This window comes from Eretmochelys imbricata, chromosome 1 (assembly GCF_965152235.1).
Source record: "Eretmochelys imbricata isolate rEreImb1 chromosome 1, rEreImb1.hap1, whole genome shotgun sequence".
In the NCBI taxonomy this organism is placed as follows: Eukaryota; Metazoa; Chordata; order Testudines; family Cheloniidae; genus Eretmochelys; species Eretmochelys imbricata.
In genome coordinates, this window is record NC_135572.1 from 154,708,058 (window position 1) to 154,729,330 (window position 21,273).

Consider the following 21,273-nt stretch of genomic DNA (forward strand, 5'->3'; position numbering starts at 1 on the left):
TTTAAATGTATGCAGTATGATCATACTATGTCTGACAGATACCAGGCCAGGTACTGAGAGTTCCCAGAAAGTGAAAGACCCTACGTGGGCGACCTCAAACCGAGGCTCACAAAGCAAAGTGAAACCCTCCACCTCGATACCCATTGAGCTGAAAAGCACCTGTGCACCAAGCAGTGCAGTGGTGCCACCTGCAGTACCTATGCCACACGGCTCAAAACCCTCAGCACTGGTGGCTGCAACTCGCACTCCTTTGCTGCCAGCAATGCTGGCCTCTGTACCAAAGCTCCTGGTTCCACAGCTATTCCTGAGACATGCAGACCTGCTAGTCTCCTCAACACCTGACTCTTGGCTGATCAGAAACACCACATTGGAAGGGATCCAAGGATCAGTCCATGCTACTGTTAGTGTGTAGTTAGTCAGTATCTTCATGTTCCAGGACATGATCCAGGATGCTGTAAATGTAGTGGAAAGGAGTTGCCAGAGCCAGCAGGGACCATACAATAGAGGGAGTCTCATGACCACGGCAGTTTTCCTCATACCATATCAAACTTAGTGGTCACAAGGCAGTCTCCAGTGCAGTTTTACTGTCTCTTTCTATAGGAGATTTCTAAAACAGTCACATTGTGTTTTCTCCATGCATTTTACAAATCATTGTTAGATTTAGTATCAAGAGAAAAATCCAGGTTTTCTGTGCTACTTTTCCTATCTCCCTGTGAGGGGTGCCCAGACTCCCACCTTTTATAATTTTGTGTTTGGGATGTCCACCTTTTGAATACTTTTGCCTTAATTTTCACTTTTGATGTATTTGGGTTTCTTCTGGAGATTTCTTTGTCTAGATAAAATGTCCTCTCCTCTCCCCTCCCCCTGAATTTTCTTATTCATGTTTTTAAAGTATGTTATGTTGTTCACTGTAGACACTGCTTCTAGTTGCTGCAGTTTTTATAACATTTTTCTTTTAGAAATACCATTCAAGTTTTCTAGCCTTAGCAAAAATCTAGAAAAGAAAATTACGTACTTGTAATGCTTGTTCCTTGATTGTCTGTCTGGATTCTCACTTTTGCACCTACCACCTTTCAGAGCTTGAGAAGCTACATCTGTTTGTTTTTTTTACCATTCTGTGGAATGTTTATTTTTGTTTTTTGACTGTTAAATTCTTATGCAGAAACAAATTTACTTTGGGGCATTGGAGGGTGTACACTAGGTCCAATCAACTGGAATGTGTTTGTGAAGAACCTCTACTAAAAGCTAAGAGGATCAAAAACTTCTGAGGAAGTTTTTCCTAAGTCACATGTTAAAAGCATGGACCCAGGCATTGGAAAACAGTAAAAAGAATTCAGAGAACTACTAAAGACCATTCTCTTATACTTCTGACTCAAGTTTTACATCAGTTCTAATAATGTCCAAACAGTGAATTTATATTTTTAAAAGAAAATTAATTAAGGTGTACTTTTCTGGACACTTTCTGGAGAGCAACATCTAGCTGAAGAATGACACCATTAAGGGCACCAGCTGTTTACAGTCCAGTGGCATCCCATAAACCTGTTCCTTTCCTGTCTGAAAAGATGGGGTTGGATGTGGGGGGAGAGGGAACTGTCAGTTTAAAATTTTATTCAAATGTCAAAAGAATTAAAACTAGTTTCAGGTATTCTATACCTATTTATGATTCTCCTTGCCAGTATGTTTATAGTTTTACAGTTACATTTTCCCATTTTTGTAACGTTTTAAGAAGCTATTTGGACTTTATCCAAAACTTGAGTTTGGAATACCAATTTTAACAACAAAATATCAAATACATGAATGTGTGTATTGAAAGGTTGGTTAGTATTCGAAATAACAAAAATGAGTGTCTTTTTTTTGCATGTGTATTGTATTTAAATATAATACATCTTCTTCTTCCACTCGTCTCCTCTCCCCACACCTATCAGATAATTTCTAGTTTCATACTTTAGGGTTTTCAATACTTTTTTTTTAAATGTAAATAATAAAAATAACTTATTCCAGATAAACCAGGCTACCCATGACCAGGCAGTGGTGCTGCAAACTGCCCTACAGAACATTCCCAATCCAACTTCAGAGTGCATGCTACGAAATGTAGCAATACGTCTTGCCCAGCAAATATCTGATGAGGTTAGTATACTCTTTCCTGTAAAGCCTAAGTTTTCTTTACTAGATTTTCATTTTATTTCATCGTATTCTTAGATTTCCTTTCATATAGGAAAATGATAGATTTCCTTAAATTCAAAATACAAGTAGGATATTTTGCATACTTTTTATTTTTTAACACTTAAAATATTGAATGATTTATTTCTTTACAAAATTATTTACATCTTTTTCATGTGGTTACTTGGGAAAACCAATATGTGTAATGGAGTTCAGATGGTATTAGCTAAGTGAACTATGTAAGGTTCTGCACATCTATATTAATTGGTTCTGATACTGTGAGACCAGAACTCAGTTGGTATAGTATTGTTGCAGATTTTAAAAGTAAACTTAGCATAATTTTTCTTGAGGTAATCGATGTATTTGAAGAATAACAAGAGAAATATTTTTAACAAGAAAATATTGTTACTAATATTATAGTCTTTTTTACTCTTATGTTTGTTTTTGGTAATATGCTTTTTAGAGAGTAATAGGAAAAATGGAGAGAAAAAGGTTAAATATTTTATTAAAGGTGACCTGAAATGCCTTTTAATACAAAAAATTCAACTGTTGAGGTCTCAGATTATTAACAATATATATATAATATAAAAATGTTTAAACTACACATAATTGAAAATTGGATCACGTGGGTGGAGGAAAAGTGAACAGCTTTGCTCACAAATGGATCATCTATCTAAATGGTGTGACTTAGCCTTATTAGATTTATGCAATACTGGGTGAGATAATATCTTAAGAAGAGCACTGTGTAAGCTGGAAAGCTTATCTCTGTCACCAACAGAAGATGGTCTAGTAAAAGATAGTATTTCACCCATGTTGTCTCAGTTATTAGATTTAGAATTTTTAGTAATGCGTTTAATACGTTGTGGCCTGTCAGGTAAAAGGGCGGCCAAAGGAAAAATTACAACTTCCTTTCCAGATGATTGGTGCTGCATCAGCTTCCAAAGTGGAAGCAATGCTGACGTGGACTTCAGGACCTGTATAGGAAATAATGTCCTCATATTACCTCAGAACATTGCTGAGATATCCAAAAGTGTAGAAACCCTCCATGACCATTTTAACAATATGAAATGTACAGCGTCTGCCACAAGTAAAAAAAGACACAGGCTTGAGAAAAAGAGGTTGATGGAACTGGACACCAAAACAGGATCCCTAGTTTTCATCATTGCTACCATTGATGGAGCTGCATCAGTCATGAATTTTGTATATGAAGTTGCCAGTGTAGAGACATTTGCTTTAGACACAGATTTTTCCATAGAAGAAATAGATCTTGGAGGGAGGGCAGGATGTGAATTGTGATTTTTACGTGCTCTGTGTGAATGAAGTTCTTAAAAAAAATATTAAAAGCAGAACACTAGCGAGACAGATCAAAGGAACGAGACTCAGATTACACTGCATCAGTGCTAAAATATAGTCTCTATTTGCAAAAATGAAGAGAACTGCTGAAGAGCTAAATCTGAAGTATTATCTGGTTTATCCTGCAAGATTTTTCTTGTATGATTTGGTGGCCAATAATTTGTTTTTCTTCAGCAGAATGTTTTTGTTTGCTTGTTTTTTATTTAATTTTGAGACATTGGATGCAGCCTGTGAGGGAAGAATAGAGTAAGAGTTGAAGGGCATTAAAAAAAATCTCCGTATTTGTTAATGATCATACTTCAAGTTTTTAATGTAACTTTTCTCCAGACTAAATTAACAAACCTATTTTTGTTTTCTTAATATGTGAAAGTTCTTACTGAGATGCTTCTGATGCAAGGTGAATCAGTTGGTGGAGAGACTGGTGAAGTTCCTACTTTCTGTTCTAGCTCTTGCCATTTCCATAATCGTAGTGTAGGTTCATCTAGGATTAAAAGCTCATGATGGAACCAGTTTATTAAGCTTTTTATGTTCTCAGTGTTTAATAAATCTGAGTATTGGAAGATATACGTTGACAGAAAAAAGGTGACTAGATACCAGCCTTCTCAAAGGATATTGGAAGTTTTCCCCTATTAGAGGGACGTATGCTTCCTGAACAATGTTGCCTTGAATATGAACTCATGAAATTTCGGTGAAAGCTTGTTGCAAACTGGGAGAAGTTACGATTGTGGTATTTAAATTTTTTGTAATGTTTTAGGTGTTTGTACTACCAAATATTTGATATATATGAATCAATACAGTGCTTTATTTAAAAGTTACTAAAAGTAAAGCAACAGAAAACTTATCGCTTACCTTTACCAAATATGTATTTATAGTAATTAATTTGAAATACACATTCTGTTAACTTCTTGGGATCTTGCAGATGGTTTTATGTATTAATAATTTTCCCCTTTAGCCTTGGATTTTACTGTTCCAAACAGTCCTATTGGAATTATTTTATGTTTGTATAGCTCCCATCAACAAAATACAATATAAGGGCTCCCAAAGGTACTGTGTAACTCAACTAAACATAGAGTTGGCTTTAGTATGAGAACTACTGTTTTTGTTTAAGGTGCTATAAAAATTGGGAACTTAACTTGGCTGTCATATTTCATGCTTACTTCACAGTAGAGAGAAATGTCTAATTACACCATAGCTGAAATGCATGACTTTTCATTAGGACTGTAGATGAATTTTATCCTTGTCTGCTTATTATTGTAAAATAGATAAATTGGGTGGGGAGAGTCAGATTTTGGACCTATAAACCTTGACATTGTCACTTTAAGACTGACTTCTTTCAGTTACTTAAAATATAAAATTGCAAGAATTCTGACTTTCATGTTTGAGAGTATAATTTGCTTTCTTCCTCTTCATTATATAAAGTGAGTACAGTTAATGTTAAACGGAATACTTTTTTTAGTGTCTAAAAAGAGGAGTCAGAGACTAGGATTTTAAAAAATGTCTCTCAAGTTAGGCAGCTTCGGAGCTTCTGTGCTCTCAACACCTTGGAAAGCCAGGCCACTTACTTAGATGCCAGCGTCTGGACCTGCAAGGCTAGCTTGAGGCATATGATTTTGTTTTTTTTTTTTAAAGCTTGGGCTATATAATTTGCTATGAATATTCTCAAATACCATATCCTCCAGCTTTCAAAAAATACATTAGGTGTTCTTATAAGGTGATTATGGCTTATAAAACCAAGTTTACATTCTATGACATAAATGTGGTCAAGGGGAGGAAGGAGATGCAGTACTCCTCAAAACTAAAACGTGGTCCTTAACTCTCACTTTTTGCTAATTCTCCTTCCTGAAGGAGAATGTTAAGGACTTGTGTTTGTGTATGAGGTGGTGGGGCGGGGGGGCAGGAAAGGTGTAATATTTCTCTCTGGTTGCATATTTTAAATTAATCACACCTTTATAAAGCATGTTGGAAAACAAACAACTCTTTTGCAGCAATTAGTGACTGATAAAAACATGATGCTAAAGTTTAAAAAAATTAGTATATAAACTCGGAACTATGCCCCAAAACTGTTGAATTCTAGTAATTCATTCATAAAACAAGACTCAGATAACCTTTGTAGGTGTTCGGCTCTCTGATAAACTTTGTAGGGCTTATGTGTAGCAAAATTCCTTTTGAAAATTAATTAGGGGTTTGGGTGAACTCTTCTGTGCTTGGATAGCAGCTAACATGCAATATCTTGGTTATTTTTCTTTATCAAAATTAGTTATGCCATTTTATAGGCTAATTGCTTTCCAAATCACAGCTGTTTTGGAGTTGAGAACTAAGCAAACAAATCCAGTAAATGTATATTTTATGCATACTTCTCTAATGAAAAATGGCTGAGCAGATTAGGTTTTTTAAAAACAATATTGAAAATAATTTTAATATTTTTGCCAAATTTTGGCCAGGATCAAATATTTTTGTCACTTATCTAATATCAGTTTATAATACTTATATCTCACTAACTATAGTGGCGTGAAGGAAGACCCTGAGACACTACCTAATACTCATATTTGGCTTTCATGAGCATTGCTAAGATGAAAGTGAAGTGTAAAATGCTAAATGAAGGCACAAGCCTTTCTAAGTTATAGCATCTTTTTTTTGTTTTGTTTCAATATAAAATGTCTTAAAAAGTAGTGTAAAGATTCTATTTTTACGAGGTTAGTTGCCGTAATGGTGTAGAGTCCATTTTAATATTACTAGCAACTGTATTTTAATGTTGCCGTGGTTTGTTTATTTCTTTGTCTCCAGGCTTCAAAATACATCCCTGATATCTGTGTTATTAGAGCAGTACAAAAAATTGTCTGGGCATCAGGGTGTGGGTCAGTACAGCTGGTGTTCAGCTCAAATGAGGAAATTAGTAAAATTTATGAAAAGGTAAGAGTTCTTAAGCAACTTCTTTTTCTATTTAATTATTTGGTCAGCTATAAAAAGGACAGTGTCAAGTAATTTAGGCTCAAAATGTGACCTATCTTCAAATAGTTATATTCTTGTTGGTAATATGCTTTGGAGTCTAATGTAGGGTCACAATTGTGATACTGAAGTTAAGATTAAGATGGCATTTCCATGCCATGTGCCTATTTTCAATTATTTTGGGGCTGAAATGTCTTAAACTTGAAGTCACATTTTTTCTGTTGTATCAGAATGTGAAATAAACATTTGTTACATGCTAAATTTTTCAGGTGTACTTTTGTAATTTAGATAATTCAAATGCTTTAGTCTTTAAAGCTCAGACTAGGCTTATATGGAATGAAAAATGTTTTTGGCCTGCCTTTTTTGGAAGAAATTTGATTTTGAAATTGACACTGAAGCACTGGTAAAACTGAGTGATAGCATGTATAGCGGTTTATTTTCCTTAATTGTTTATGCACGTACTTGGAGTGTAAAATATCAGATCTTTGCATACACAGGATTTAAGAGGTGGGTTAGACCAATCTGAGTTGGAGATATTTCTGGGTATCATGCAAAATGTTTATACTGTCTCAAGCTTTTGGATCTTTTTTCCCCTTGGTATACACTACTCAGAACCTTGTTCTTGTAAAAGTAACCTTCAGCTTATCAACGGTGGCTTATAAAATTTTAAAAGTAATGACATAACCAACTCCTAGAATTGTATTGCAAATACATGTGTATCGTTGGATGATGTAGTTGAGGAAGTTGCTGAATTCTGGAAAGAGCAAGTTCTGTTTGTCTCACATGTCTCTTCACTATCTCCTCTGAATTTTCAAAGTTAATCAAGTCTGGCACTGCTAAGTACTTAGCTAAGTAAAGGAAGAAGGAATTTGGTGGGATGCTTTTATTCTTTGTATACTAGACCTTTTGCTTAAATTTTTGATTTACAGAAAAATAGGTTTACTTCCAGAAAAAGAAGCTTCTCGTTTAGCTAGCTTAGTAGCCCTAGCACTTCTGATTGCCTAGGTATCCTATTCAATTTCTCACAAAATGAGTTCCTCACTAAGAAGAGTAATCCTCCCTTTATTTGAAGTTTGCTAACGGGGCTAAATTCTGGCTAAGCTAGTGTGGTAGTAGAGAAGCAGAAGTTTTTCTCATATGTTCCTTCACTTGCTACCCATATCACAAAAAAAGTGTGTGGGAGGGGAAGCAAGATCCATATGCAGGTGTACGGAAGGGGGCAGGCTAGGGCAGAACTACTTGAAGTCTTGGCTCCTTGTCCCCTTTTCTGCCAACACTCTAGCCAGTACAGCTGCCCTGGCATACTGGAGAGCCTCTGCTGTGCTATAGAACTGTCACAGTTTACTCCCTCCTTAGAATAACAAGGAAACCAGGTGGGAGGGTAGCAGTGCAACAATGTGCTGCTGTTTACTGTGGCATCGTGGCAAAGCCACAGTTGAACCTTGACACTCTCTCTATTGTACTGTCTGTTTCAGGCTTTACAGTTTGTATATGTAAACTATATATTTAAAGATAGAATTGAAAACATTAGGCAGTGAGTATGTATCTTAAATAAGAATGTATATGGCCACAGAAATAACTAGAGAGAAACTATAGTTGGGACGAATGATGTTGAGAATTATACACAAGATGAGAATGTTTCCTGCACATTAATTTTAAATGCCATTTAACTTTGCTTCAGGAATTTCTCACATTTGTTTTAGATACTCACCCAGTTTTCACTTGGGGTGAAAATCACCCCTGTGAGAAGGCTAACACAAGATACTCTACCCTTCTCTTCTTCCCACGTACTTAACCCTGTGATCTTTCTATCTGTCATCTAAAATGCATATTGTGTGTGTGTGTATACCCCTCTATAATACTGTCATATAATAACTGTTGGCGATGGTTAAGGTTGAAATTTGGCATATGTTCTATTGGCGCAAAGCTTTTTCAAACCAGTTAATTTGGGGTTTTATATCCTGTGCTTGCTTTTTTTTTTTAATCACCTTGTAGAAACTTTGGCAAAATCAGTTCAGCCATTTTTTAGTTACGCAAGAAGGTATGGTGGAGTGGCTGTATTCCAGTCAAAAAAATTTCGTGTTATCTCAAAAATGATCAAAAGATGACCATTCAAATTTGGCTTATTTGATCTGAAGAAAATTCTATTCTTTTCTGATTTTAGGAAAGGAGTACTAAGAACCTCAGTTAGTCAAATAGGTCCTGAGCACCTTAGAACCATAGACCAACTCCTCAGGGACAACTCTGCTGTATTTGAAGAACAGCTCTGCTTGCAAAATTTTAAACTCCACATTTGCACTGCATTGGAAACCTTTTTTCTTTTTATTGAAAAAAAAAATGTGAGCAACTAGCAGTAACATACAGTGATAGTAACTTCTATCCACTAGCTCCTCCATTTTTGCACCTCAGTTCTTCCACAAAACTGATATTCGCGCTTCCGTGGTCTTCCCCCAAACTCCAACCCAATATTCATCCCTCCTCCTTCTGCACAGTTTGCGAAGTGATGGCTCTTCTGGAACATATAAAAACATGGTGGTGTTGCCCAAGGGTGTATAGGACCTTCCAGGATCTTGGCCCTCCATGCACACCCTGAAATGCACTGCGGAGCATCCTGTCCCATGGGTTCATACTATCTTGTGCCTGGGATGACCCTGCAGCTGTCTGGCTTTGTGATGCAATGGGACTGCCATGCAGCCTGTGTTGTCGCAGCTGACTTTGTCTCTATTGCCTACTGGGGATCTGGTCCCTTACCTGAGGGGACCAGAACTTTTTTCTGGGTCCTTGAGTGCTTAATTTCTCAGTCTTAACATTAAATGAGTATTTTTAATACATGTAAGTATACAGTATATGTGAATATGCTCACTCTAAATGGAGGTCTGCTTATTCATAAGATTTTTTAAGAAGACTGAGAATATGCTTTAGTTTTTGTAAGTGGCTGGCTGAGCTTCTCTGAATTGATCATTTTAATGCTTCTGAGATTTGAATAGTATTGTAGTTGTGTGTTAGGGTGTCTAAAGCCTTAAGCGGTTTGTAGGTCCCCCCCACCCCCCCAATAGAAATAAAATTTTTCTAAGCTGTTTTGCTTTCTTATCTCTTTAGAGGGAATGATTGTTGTGTTGGACTAGGTGAACTGTCTTTTGCTGGAGAGGATTTCAGTTACGTAACAAAAGGATAGGCATCCTATTTTGCATCTTTTTTCTGAGCTTTGCCTTTACTAATCTGGTATAACTATGCATTTTGTTATGTGGTGCTTTATACAGTCCATATCTTCATGTGTTAGTTTGACAAGTAGTATTGAGAAACTTCAACTGGGGGATGGGAGGGTGGAATAATATTAAGGCATACTAATGTGACAAGGGCGGGAAAGAAATTGGTTAATATTGTATTTAAGACACTACCAATGTAAAAGTGGAAGGAAAAGTAACTAAACAATTATAACTAAGATCCAAGTGCTTGTAACTCAAGTATAAAAAGGCGCAGTCTCTTCTGCATATATTACTATGTATTCGTTCTGTTACACTAGCACCTGCAGGACCCAAACAGGTCAGCACTTCACTTTACTAGATATATACTAAGACAGTTCCTACCCCAAAACACCTATAATTTAAGACACAAGGCAGCAGGTGAGTGAAAAGAGTGTAGGGGAGAGAGGACTAAATCAATGTATGTGATAACTTGCATTGTAGATTTAGCTGGGCATTGGTACACAAACTCTTGGTATCCCCTTGTGTTTTAAGTGTATAGCTAGATGCCAGGCAGATTTGTTGCACTTTTCCATATCCATTCATGCTGTTCATTTGATTCACTTTACAGACAAATGCAGGCAATGAGCCAGACATGGAAGATGAACAAGTTTGCTGTGAAGCTTTGGAGGTGATGACCTTGTGTTTTGCTTTGATTCCAACAGCATTGGATGCACTTAGTAAAGAAAAGGCATGGCAGACATTTATCATTGACTTGCTATTGCACTGTCACAGCAAGTAAGTGATTTAAAATAAATAGCACTTGTATAGCGGTTTACCTCTTCAAAACACTGTACAAACTAATCTAAAACACAAAGTAGATGTTGCAGCGATTTATCATCTTTTTAACTACAAGGGGGTTTTTTGTACAGAAATACTAAAGACTTTCAGTGTTGGTTTGCTTTGTGTTAAGTTCAAAATACGTTTGCTTTTTTTATGATTAACTGGTTACTCATGTACAAATATGTATTAGTATGCTGCTTAGCAATATAACTTTGTAACTAGGTTCTGTGTCTCACCAACTTTCACTGAAATCAGTGAGTTGCAGGTGTTCAGTACCACTAAGCATTGTGCTGTTTATTTCAAAAGTCAGTTAAACCAGAAAAAAGTCATTAGTGTTTTAGAAATCCTGAAGAGGGTATTTGGCCATTCTGACTTTCGTTCATAATGTGATGCATGCATGTATTAGTAACACTACTGTTGTTACTTTTTCCACTTGTACTCATTTGTTCAAAAACTCTAATCCTTTTCTTTTACTGGTAAGAGTGAGAACCCTTAATGTATTACAAATGTCCAACTGACTTGACAGAGTGCTTATTAAGCTTCCAAAAAGACCAGTAGATGTTGTATTTAATGCCATTCAAAAAAGTTGAGTTTTTTATAGCTATCATATTTAAGTAATGTCAGTGAGATAGAACCTTGTCACAAGTAAATTTTCTTCTGTTGCATGAATGCAGAGGCAAAGCTTCATCATTTATAGAAAGGTTTTGAATCGTAATGTCTTTTTACACTAAATCCTCACTCCCATGTAAAATCATATTTTATTCAATGTTCATGCCACCCTTTTAAATATTAATCAGATTATGAAATGTCTTTCTTTGGGACATGGATTGTTAATACACATAAATAATGTTGCACCAGTTTACCTGTACAATCACTGCTTCATCTGAAAATCTGTACAAGTTTGTCTAGCTAGTGAATCTGTTTGGGTCTTTACTAGGTATAAAACTCTGAATGCAGATAGAAAATTTAGCAACTGTGTGCTTCTCAGGTAAACTTTGATTCAAAAAAATTTCACAAGCAGCAAATGTGACTGGTAATGTCAGATGTAAGTGTGTGTGTTTTGCTGTTTTTGGAAGACTTCCCACTGGCAGCACTTTCTCATAAAATGTTGAGGGTTACTAAAACAACATTATCTACAGAACTGTTATTTTTGTTAAAGACTTCTTCGTTCTGGTGTTGTCAGTGCTCTCCATGACTCTGACATCAGACATTTTAATTCAAGTTATGAAAGATCAACAATAGGTAAAAGTGAGTTAAGTCATGATTGTCCAATCTGTGGAATGTTAGTTATCTGGGTTAAATCCTAGCCCCATTGAAGTCAATACAAGTTTTGAAATAGACTTATATGGAGTCAGGGTTTCACCCACAGTGTTTGATTTCTTTTCCATCTAGATGTGACAAGCTGTACAGATTTCTACACTACTCTGCATGAAGTTCTGTGATTAACTTCCCAGACATTTTCTTTAGCATATAACACCTTATACACTAGTGTTGGAAAAACATTTTTTCTGTGTGTATCTCCTAACAAATCCTTTCCGTTGAGAAACACTTGAAATGTGGTTGCCTCTTAATATAGCAATCCACGTCAGCCAGAGTGAATGTTATCTAAGACGGGTGTTTCAAAGACTGAATCACTGGTACCAGGATAAATGAACTTAGTTATATATGAGCTGAGGATAGCCACAAGGAACATGAACTTCAGATATGAAGTTTTTTGCAGGGAGTGGGGAGGCTTAATACCAGAGAATAAGCATAATTACTTCACGTTGACCTGAAGCAAGGACACATTCTATCTTTTGGTTTGCTTGAAAGCCGTCAAAAGGCCAGACTGGGGGTGTGTGAAAGCAACTGACACACAATGTGTTTCAAGATGCTGTTTTTTCAACTTCTGAAATCAATTATCGCAAATGAATTCTATGAATCCTAAACATATAGCAGTAAAATGTGACATGAAGAACAGTAATAGGCCCATTGCCCGTAGTATTTTGTTCATGAATATTTTGAGTATCAATCACAACAAAATGGTAAGTATCATTCCTCAGTACTGTGTTACAGTTTACAGTAGTGTTCTTTAGCCGTACGATTAAGTATCCCTGCATTATCATAGGCTGCAGTTAACAAGGCTGCTAGTACCTTGTGATACTGAATGTTGCTTTAGCAGCTTCACAAAAGTTTGAGATCCACATCTAATTAATTTACATATTAGTTTTCATAGCTTGTAGTAAAAAAAAAATGCAGACAGACAAAATGTGCTTAAGTTTATTTTTAATCACGCTAACAGATATTAAATAGACTTCTTTTTCACTAATCTCTTGTATTTTTAGAGCAGCCTTTCTGTAATATAAAATCAAGGGGTTTTTTTGGTTCCAAGTGTATGCACATTACACATCAAACTTGGAGGGTGGTTGTAGCAGAGATATATGTAAAGTTGTTCATTGTTCACCTTTTCTTGAACTTTGGAAGACTTTTTTTTCGTACAAAGCTGTGCACTCCTGACTGTGCAAGCTTGAATAATGCCTGACATCTCTGAGATAGTTTAGTATAAGGTTATTCAAGAATCTGGCATCTGCATTTGGTTTAATAGTAGCATTTTCCTTTACAGAGATAAATACCTCATAAGATCTGAATTCTAGGAAGTGGGTCTCACACTCCATGTGTTAAATGATCTAGAAGTATGTTGCATTTATTGGGAAATGAAACACTGCATAGATCAATCAAGATTTTCATCTCATCAGACTCTGTGTGTGTGTAGAAATTTGTTTTCCTTCAGAGTTGGAAAGACAATCAAATGTAGATGAGGCAAAATATACATTCCCCTGCAATTTTTGATTGATGTAGGTGAGGTACCCACCATTCATGATGAGGTCGTCCATGTCCAGTTATCTCATGCAGTGTTTGTGCAGCACATATCAAGCACTGTTGAGAGAAAGTTCCCTTTCGGGATACACATCTGCAGTGTGTGTTACACACTGCTTCATATAGTCTCCATTACTAAATGGCTTGATGCTTGGTTAACTCTAGTAACTTTTAAATTTGAAGTAGTTTATTTTAAAATAAAGACCATTGTACTATAAAATCTTCTGCATGAAATGTCAGTCTAGGTCTTCTGTTTTTTCCAACAGCATAACTGTTGTGTTTGATTTATTGTGACTTTTCCAGCAGTATACTCTTTTTGTCATAGCAGCTAAAAGTGGTATCTCAAGCAAATAGATTTCTGCATCCTCTTTCAACTGGGTTTTTTGACAAGGCAAGGAATTTGTGATCTGCAGTTACACACTTTTTGAATTTTTTTTATGTGAGACCTGGTAGTCTGTCATGGATCACACTTGGGCATCCCTCCACTATTGAATTTTTTTCTACATGAGCATTCAACAGACCACTTTGCATTAAGTTTCCTTTCACTATATGATTTAATCCAGGGGTGGCCCAAGTTACTGAGCCTTATATGACAGTCTTCAGAAGTTCAAGAGATGGGGCACACTGGCCGGGGGTCGGAGCTTCAGCTCCTCGGGAGGCACCTGCTGGGGCTCAGAGTTTCAGCCCCACTCCTGCTGAAGCCCCATCAGGCGTGCTCCACAGGGCTGAAGTCCCAAGATCCCCCTCCCCGCTGGGCAGAAGCCCCTACTCCACCATCCCGCTGCAAGGTAAAGGTTCTAAGCGTGTGCACTCCCCTCCACCACCCCCCATCCCCTCCCCCCAACCGCACTTTAACTGTAAAAGAGCTGCATGCAGCTCACAAGCCACAGTTTGGCCACCCCTGATTTAATCTGTTTGGTCCTGCTAGTGTGGCTAATATTTTGACATTGAAAGGAGCAACCAGAATAACTATTTAGGTTAGTCTCTTATTACTATGAATGACATCTGTTATTTTGTAATGACAAATCATGTCTTAATGATGATTAGCAACTGCTTGTATTGCTGCAAGAACTGACATTTAACTTAACATTTAACTATATTTGGCATTCGCATAAACATCTGATGCAAGTATAACATGCTGTATATTTCTCAGTGCTGATAAGTCACAGAATTAACTTACAAACATCTTACAAATTACATTTAGAATGAATTTTAAATCTTCAAGTAAATTTACTTATGAAAGGTATTGGATTGACTGCACTAGAAAGTGAAGTAACCTGTTTACAGAAAGCATATAGTAATAGCATAACAACCCCACCTCAAAGCTACGTATCCAGACCCCTTCAGTCATAGGAGACTGCTAAAACTGGTTGTCAAAGGTGCCATTTGTAATAATGAGTTTTCTGTTCTTAGCATTTATGCGTCAGTAACTGGACTACAGAATTCAAATTGAGTATGCATGAATTCGAAGGCCAGAAAGGGACCATTTTGATCTAAACTGAGCTGCTGCTTAACATAGGTTGTAGAATTTCACTCTGGATCTTGCATCTTACCACAATTTGTGGCCAAGCTAGAGCATGTTTTAGAAAAACATCTAGTCTTGATTTGAAGACTCCAAATGATGGAGAATTTATAAGGTCCTTTTGGTAATCCAGTGTTTAATTACCTTGCTGTTAAAACTATCTTATTACCAGTCAGAACTTTGCTGGCTTCAGCTTCCAGCCATTAGATCTTGTTATGCCTTTGACTGCTAGGTTAGAGACTACAAGTGAACACATAAGAGTCAGTGTTTACTTTTGATTGCTGCTAACTGGGGCAAAATTTGAAGTGGTGCTTTAGTTTTGAGAAATTTTGTTCTGTTTCTGTATCCTGACCTTTCTCAGTATATGGGACAATTGTACTGTGTCTTTCTTCCTGCAACCGCTAGAGGCAGTTCAAACATATCTGCATTCTGCGGCTTGACCCACACCCCTTTTTTCCCTCATGTCTTAATTCTGTGTCCAACTTGCTAAACAGAGCAGCACTTTAGTTCTCCTGAGTCATCCATTACGATCCCAGCCTTTAAAGATTATATGGTGTCATTAGCTAACAATTTTTCTCTCTCTCACATGCGCTAAAATTTAAGGGACTCGTCCACTTATATGGGGCCACCCACTGAGCTTCTTATCTCTGGTTTTCCCTTCTCCACCATCGTGGTGAAGCAAGCCAGATTTAGCAAAATGAAGGATGTCAGCACAGTCAATACAATAAGTTACCCTTTGGTCAGTTGTCTACCTCAAGTGTTTGTAAAACTATTAGTAGTGGTGATAACCCAGCTGAGAACTCTAGGAACTTCTCTATACCGATTCTTAGAGGACCTGCTCATCAGAACAGCATTCTCCTGGAACCACTAGAAGTAACCCAGAGGGCCCTCTCCATTCTTTGACAATATGCATTTATGATCAATTTAAAGAATCTCTCTTTTCAGAGTCAAGATAGAGATGAGTCAGTTTTCCTAAAGCAGAGAGGGGTTAGTAAGATCCAAGGACTGACTTCTGAAGTGTCATTCTTCCATCTATATCCAGGACATAAGTCTTCTGATCTCATGCAAAGAGATTATTCAACAGGCAAGATCACATAAGAAAGAGTTTCCAGATTTATTTTTGGGGACCTGGAATATGGTTGTAATCTCCTCTCCCCACTTCCCCCAAATCTTTGATCTTAGCTGAAGAACCATAATACATGGGGAAGGTGGTCATGGTCAGATCTTCATAGCATCGTATCTTCAGAATTATCACTTCCTAGAGGAAAGTAGTTGAATTGGCTCTTTTGGACTTCCCAGATCACCTGAGACCAAGGCAAATGCTGTTTGAGTCAGGCAACACAATGCTCCTGGCATACATAAATAAGCAGCAGGGTACAAGAAACTCAAATCGAAATGTCAGAGCAATTTGGATTCTTTTGTGGGCAAAATGTCACCTACCTTCTGTTATGGCAATAAAATATAAGGGAATACCCTAAAAAGAAGAGGAGACTGGCTGAACAATTAACAGGTAAACACCTCAGAATGGTCCTTAAATTGTCCCCGCAACAAAAGTGTTTCTACTCATATTTCAAAGCTACACCACTCAGAGATGCCATAGAGCTATCTAGATGTAACACAAAGGCAAGGCTCTCCTTCATCAGGAAACAGGCTCACAAATTTGCAGATTGGCTTTCCTCCACTCTTTCACTATTAGGCTAAGTATGTCAAAAGATGAAAAAAGGAGTAAGACATCTGTTGTTCTCATCCCCCAAAACAGATATTGAAGGTATGGTACTCAGACCAAGTAGAGATCTCATGTCTCCACTCTATCAACTTACTAACAGGCAGGAGCACTTATTCCAGGACTGTTGAACTCCTAAACATGGCAATATTCTTTCAAAATAGCAGGTGCTGCAATCCTTCCATCCATCCCACTGGTGTTCGCAATAGATCAGTCCTAGGAAATATCAAGTGTTTCAGCTCTTCCGCGTTCCATACAGGATGGAACTAAAACTGACCATGTACCAACCACCATTGCATCCCATGTGTTAGTATAAACCAGACTCAGACTCATCCAAGTCTGATGTAGATCAGCCTCCAAGTTTGTTAGAGCAGCATCTCTAACCAAACCAGCAGTTATCTCGATCTTCCATGTCTGGGATCTCTCTTAACCCATCTATTCAAAATCTACTGTATACAATTACTTCATATTTGTGGCCCATAAAGGCATAGTGGTCACCAAATCTCTGCTGTTAAAAGATACAAGATTTACTCCTTTTTTCAAGAGGAAAAACGGTGGCTCTTTGGACTCATCACACTAAGATCTATCAGATAAAATGATTAAATGAAGTCATTTTGTACAACAGAATTCCTTTCTGGACATGGGTAGTGTCTCTCTTCTTGAAACTACTAGTGGCAGTTCAGACTCATCCAAAAAGTTCCAGAGCATTAGCTATTCCCCTCCCACTCTCATGCTCGATGAGTACTTTCACAGATGCATGGAATCATTAAAGTTTTATTAAGAGGTATTAATCTTCTAATACCTTCTTTCATTGTGCTAAATATATATAGACATGAACCTTGAATAGGTCATCGTAATATATCCAGAAAAAATTCACTCAGCGGGAGTGGAACTGAAAAGAAGTCAGTCACAGAAAAGAAATCTGGTACATTTTTTCCATTCTTGAATTGTTCCAATTATCTTGTACTCGGGGAGAAAGAGCAGTAAGAAAAAATGAGTATGAAGGGAGAACAAAAATAGAGAAATATTTCCCCCTCCCTACAGTAAGAGAGATTAGTAATTTTGGGATCACCTCTTGGAGCATCTTCCTGCTAAAAAGACACTTCTGCTTGGGAGTGAAAAATAAGGCTTACATTGTTTTATGACAGGTTTCAGAGTAGCAGCCATGTTAGTCTGTATTCGCAAAAAGAAAAGGAGTACTTGTGGCACCTTAGAGACTAACAAATTTATTTAAGCATAAGCTTTCATGAGCTACAGCTCACTTCATCGGATGCAACAGTCTTGATGGTTGACAAGGTGGCAATTTTACAGATTTCCCCTGTTGTGGCGCCCATATCTTCTGCCCAGAAGGCCGCTGTGGAATACAGTGAATGGGATCTGATCCATTTTGGAATACGCTTTGTCTGTGGCTGAATAGGCTTCAGTGACACAGCACTTGGTTCACTAGATGCACAGAGTGTGGATTCATTGCAGATCCAGGCATTTAAAGGTGGAAGGAACTGAACAGGGATGATGTTTTCCTGAACTGATCAATTCTATTAAAGTATATTTTAATTGCTTCTCTCACAGTGATGTGAGAAAACCTGGATTTGTGCTGGAAATGGCCCACCTTGATTATCATACACATTGTAGGGAGAGTGATCACTTTAGATAAGCTATTACCAGCAGGAGAGTGGGGTGGGAGGAGGTATTTTTTCATGCTTTGTGTGTATATAATATCTTCTAAACTTTCCACAGTATGCATTCGATGAAGTGAGCTGTAGCTCACGAAAGCTTATGCTCAAATAAATTGGTTAGTCTCTTAGTGTGATGACAGTTCACAATGACAAAGACGTGTGTGTGTGTGTGTGTGTTGGTTGGTTTGGAGAACTTGGCCTGTTTGTTTTTCCTGTTATGTGTTTGCCAAATAAAAATTATCTTTTGCTTAAAAATATCTTTTAAATAGCACTTTTTTTGCATATTCCGGTTTCTACTATTTTATTTTAAATGGTGAAGATACTAAGTTTCATCGAATTCCAACCATTTGTGAACATACGGTATTGTTCTTTTTTACATGTATATGTTGCTGCATGTTACATGTTCATTCAGTATTGCTGTATGTTATGTTGCATGATCGTCTCAATTCTCTATCCTTTCCAGCCGCTTGAATATTCAGAGAGCTTTCCTTATGTGTTCTGATTACATCCTTGTCTTCCTCCCCTACTTTGCAGTATATGCATTTAATTTTAAACGTGGATCACTTAAGGGGTTTCTCAGCAAGTCGTACTACTTGACTAGAAGAATCTTAATTAGGTACATCGTGCTCATAGATTCATAGATTCATAGATATTTAGGTCAGAAGGGACCATTATGATCATCTAGTCTGACCTCCTGCACAACGCAGGCCACAGAATTTCACCCACCACTCCTACAAAAAAAACCTCACACCTATATCTGTGCTATTGAAGTCCTCAAATTGTAGTTTAAAGACCTCAAGGAGCAGAGAATCCTCCAACAAGTGACCCGTGCCCCATGCTACAGAGGAAGGCGAAAAACCTCCAGGGCCTCTTCCAATCTGCCCTGGAGGAAAATTCCTTCCCGACCCCAAATATGGCGATCAGCTAAACCCTGAGCATATGGGCAAGATTCATCAGCCAGATACTACAGAAAATTCTTTCCCAGGTAACTTGGATCTTACCCCATCTAAAACCCATCACAGGCCATTGGGCCTATTTACCATGAATATTTAATTACCAAAACCATGTTATCCCATCATACCATCTCCTCCATAAACTTATCGAGTTTAATCTTAAAGCAAGATAGATCTTTTGCCCCCACTACTTCCCTCGGAAGGCTATTCCAAAACTTCACTCCTCTGATGGTTAGAAACCTTCGTCTAATTTCTAATCTAAATTTCCTAGTGGCCAGTTTATATCCATTTGTTCTTGTGTCCACATTGGTACTGAGTTTAAATAATTCCTCTCCCTCTCTGGTATTTATCCCTCTGATATATTTATAGAGAGCAATCATATCTCCCCTCAGCCTTCTTTTAGTTAGGCTAAACAAGCCAAGCTCCCTGAGTCTCCTTTCATAAGACAAGTTTTCCATTCCTCGGATCATCCTAGTAGCCCTTCTCTGTACCTGTTCCAGTTTGAATTCATCCTTCTTAAACATGGGAGACCAGAACTGCACACAGTACTCCAGGTGAGGTCTCACCAGTGCCTTATATAACGGTACTAAAACCTCCTTATCCCTACTGGAAATACCTCTCCTGATGCATCCCAAGACGACATTAGCTTTTTTCACAGCCATATCACATTGGCAGCTCATAGTCATCCTATGATCAACCAATACTCCAAGGTCCTTTTCCTCCTCCGTTACTTCTAGTTGATGCGTCCCTAGCTTATAACTAAAATTCTTGTTATTAATCCCTAAATGCATGACCTTACACTTCTCACTATTAAATTTCATCCTATTCCTATTACTCTAGTTTACAAGGTCATCCAGATCCTCCTGTAGGGTATCCCTGTCCTTCTCTAAATTAGCAATACCTCCCAGCTTTGTATCATCTGCAAACTTTATTAGCACACTCCCACTTTTTGTGCCCAGGTCAGTAATAAAAAGATTAAATAAGATTGGTCCCAAAACCGATCCCTGAGGAACTCCACTGGTAACCTCCCTCCAACTTGACAGTTCACCTTTCAGTAGGACCCGTTGTAGTCTCCCCTTTAACCAATTCCCTATCCACCTTTCAATATTCCTATTGATGCCCATCTTATCCAATTTAACTAATAATTCCCCATGTGGCACCGTATCAAACGCCTTACTAAAATCTAAGTAAATTAGATCCACTGCGTTTCCTTTATCTAAAAAATCTGTTACTTTCTCAAAGAAGGAGATCAGGTTGGTTTGGCACGATCTACCTTTTGTAAAACCATGTTGTATTTTGTCCCATTTACCATTGACTTCAATGTCCTTAACTACCTTCTCCTTCAAAATTTTTTCCAAGACCTTGCATACTACAGATGTCAAACTAACAGGCCTATAATTACTTGGATCACTTTTTTTCCCTTTCTTAAAAATAGGAACTATGTTAGCAATCCTCCAATCATACGGTACAACCCCTGAGTTTACAGATTCATTAAAAATTCTTGCTAATGGGCTTGCAATTTCTTGTGCCAATTCTTTTAATATTCTTGGATGAAGATTATCTGGGCCCCCCGATTTAGTCCCATTAAGCTGTTTGAGTTTCGCTTCTACCTCAGATATGGTGATGTCTACCTCCATATCCTCATTCCCATTTATCATGCTACCATTATCCCTAAGATCCTCTTTAGTCTTATTAAAGACTGAGGCAAAGTATTTGTTTAGATATTGGGCCATGCCTAGATTATCCTTGACCTCCACTCCATCCTCAGTTTTTAGCGGTCCCACTTCTTCTTTCTTTGTTTTCTTCCTATTTATATGACTATAGAACCTTTTACTATTGGTTTTAATTCCCTTTGCAAGGTCCAACTCTACTTGACTTTTAGCCTGTCTCACTTTATCCCTACATATTCTGACCTCAATAAGGTAGCTTGCCTTACTGATCCCTCCCTTCTTCCACTCCCTATATGCTTTCTGCTTTTTCTTAATTACCTCTCTAAGATGCTTGCTCATCCAGCTTGGTCTACAACTCCTGCCTATGAATTTTTTCCCCTTTCTTGGGA

The 21,273-nt window shown here is 37.5% G+C and overlaps 1 protein-coding gene across 4 annotated transcripts in view; it reads left to right on the forward strand.

Moving 5' to 3' along the window:
* The window catches only part of USP9X (ubiquitin specific peptidase 9 X-linked), a 209,910-nt gene that overhangs the window by 131,173 nt on the left and 57,464 nt on the right, over nt 1-21,273 (forward strand). For 3 of the 4 annotated variants that reach the window (XM_077817431.1, XM_077817422.1, XM_077817413.1), the window contains 3 exons: nt 2,002-2,127; nt 6,298-6,423; nt 10,273-10,439. In XM_077817431.1, the coding sequence (XP_077673557.1) occupies nt 2,002-2,127; nt 6,298-6,423; nt 10,273-10,439 (419 nt within the window). The remainder of the gene's footprint in view (nt 1-2,001; nt 2,128-6,297; nt 6,424-10,272; nt 10,440-21,273) is intronic. The other variant, XM_077817442.1, reaches the window with a different exon arrangement.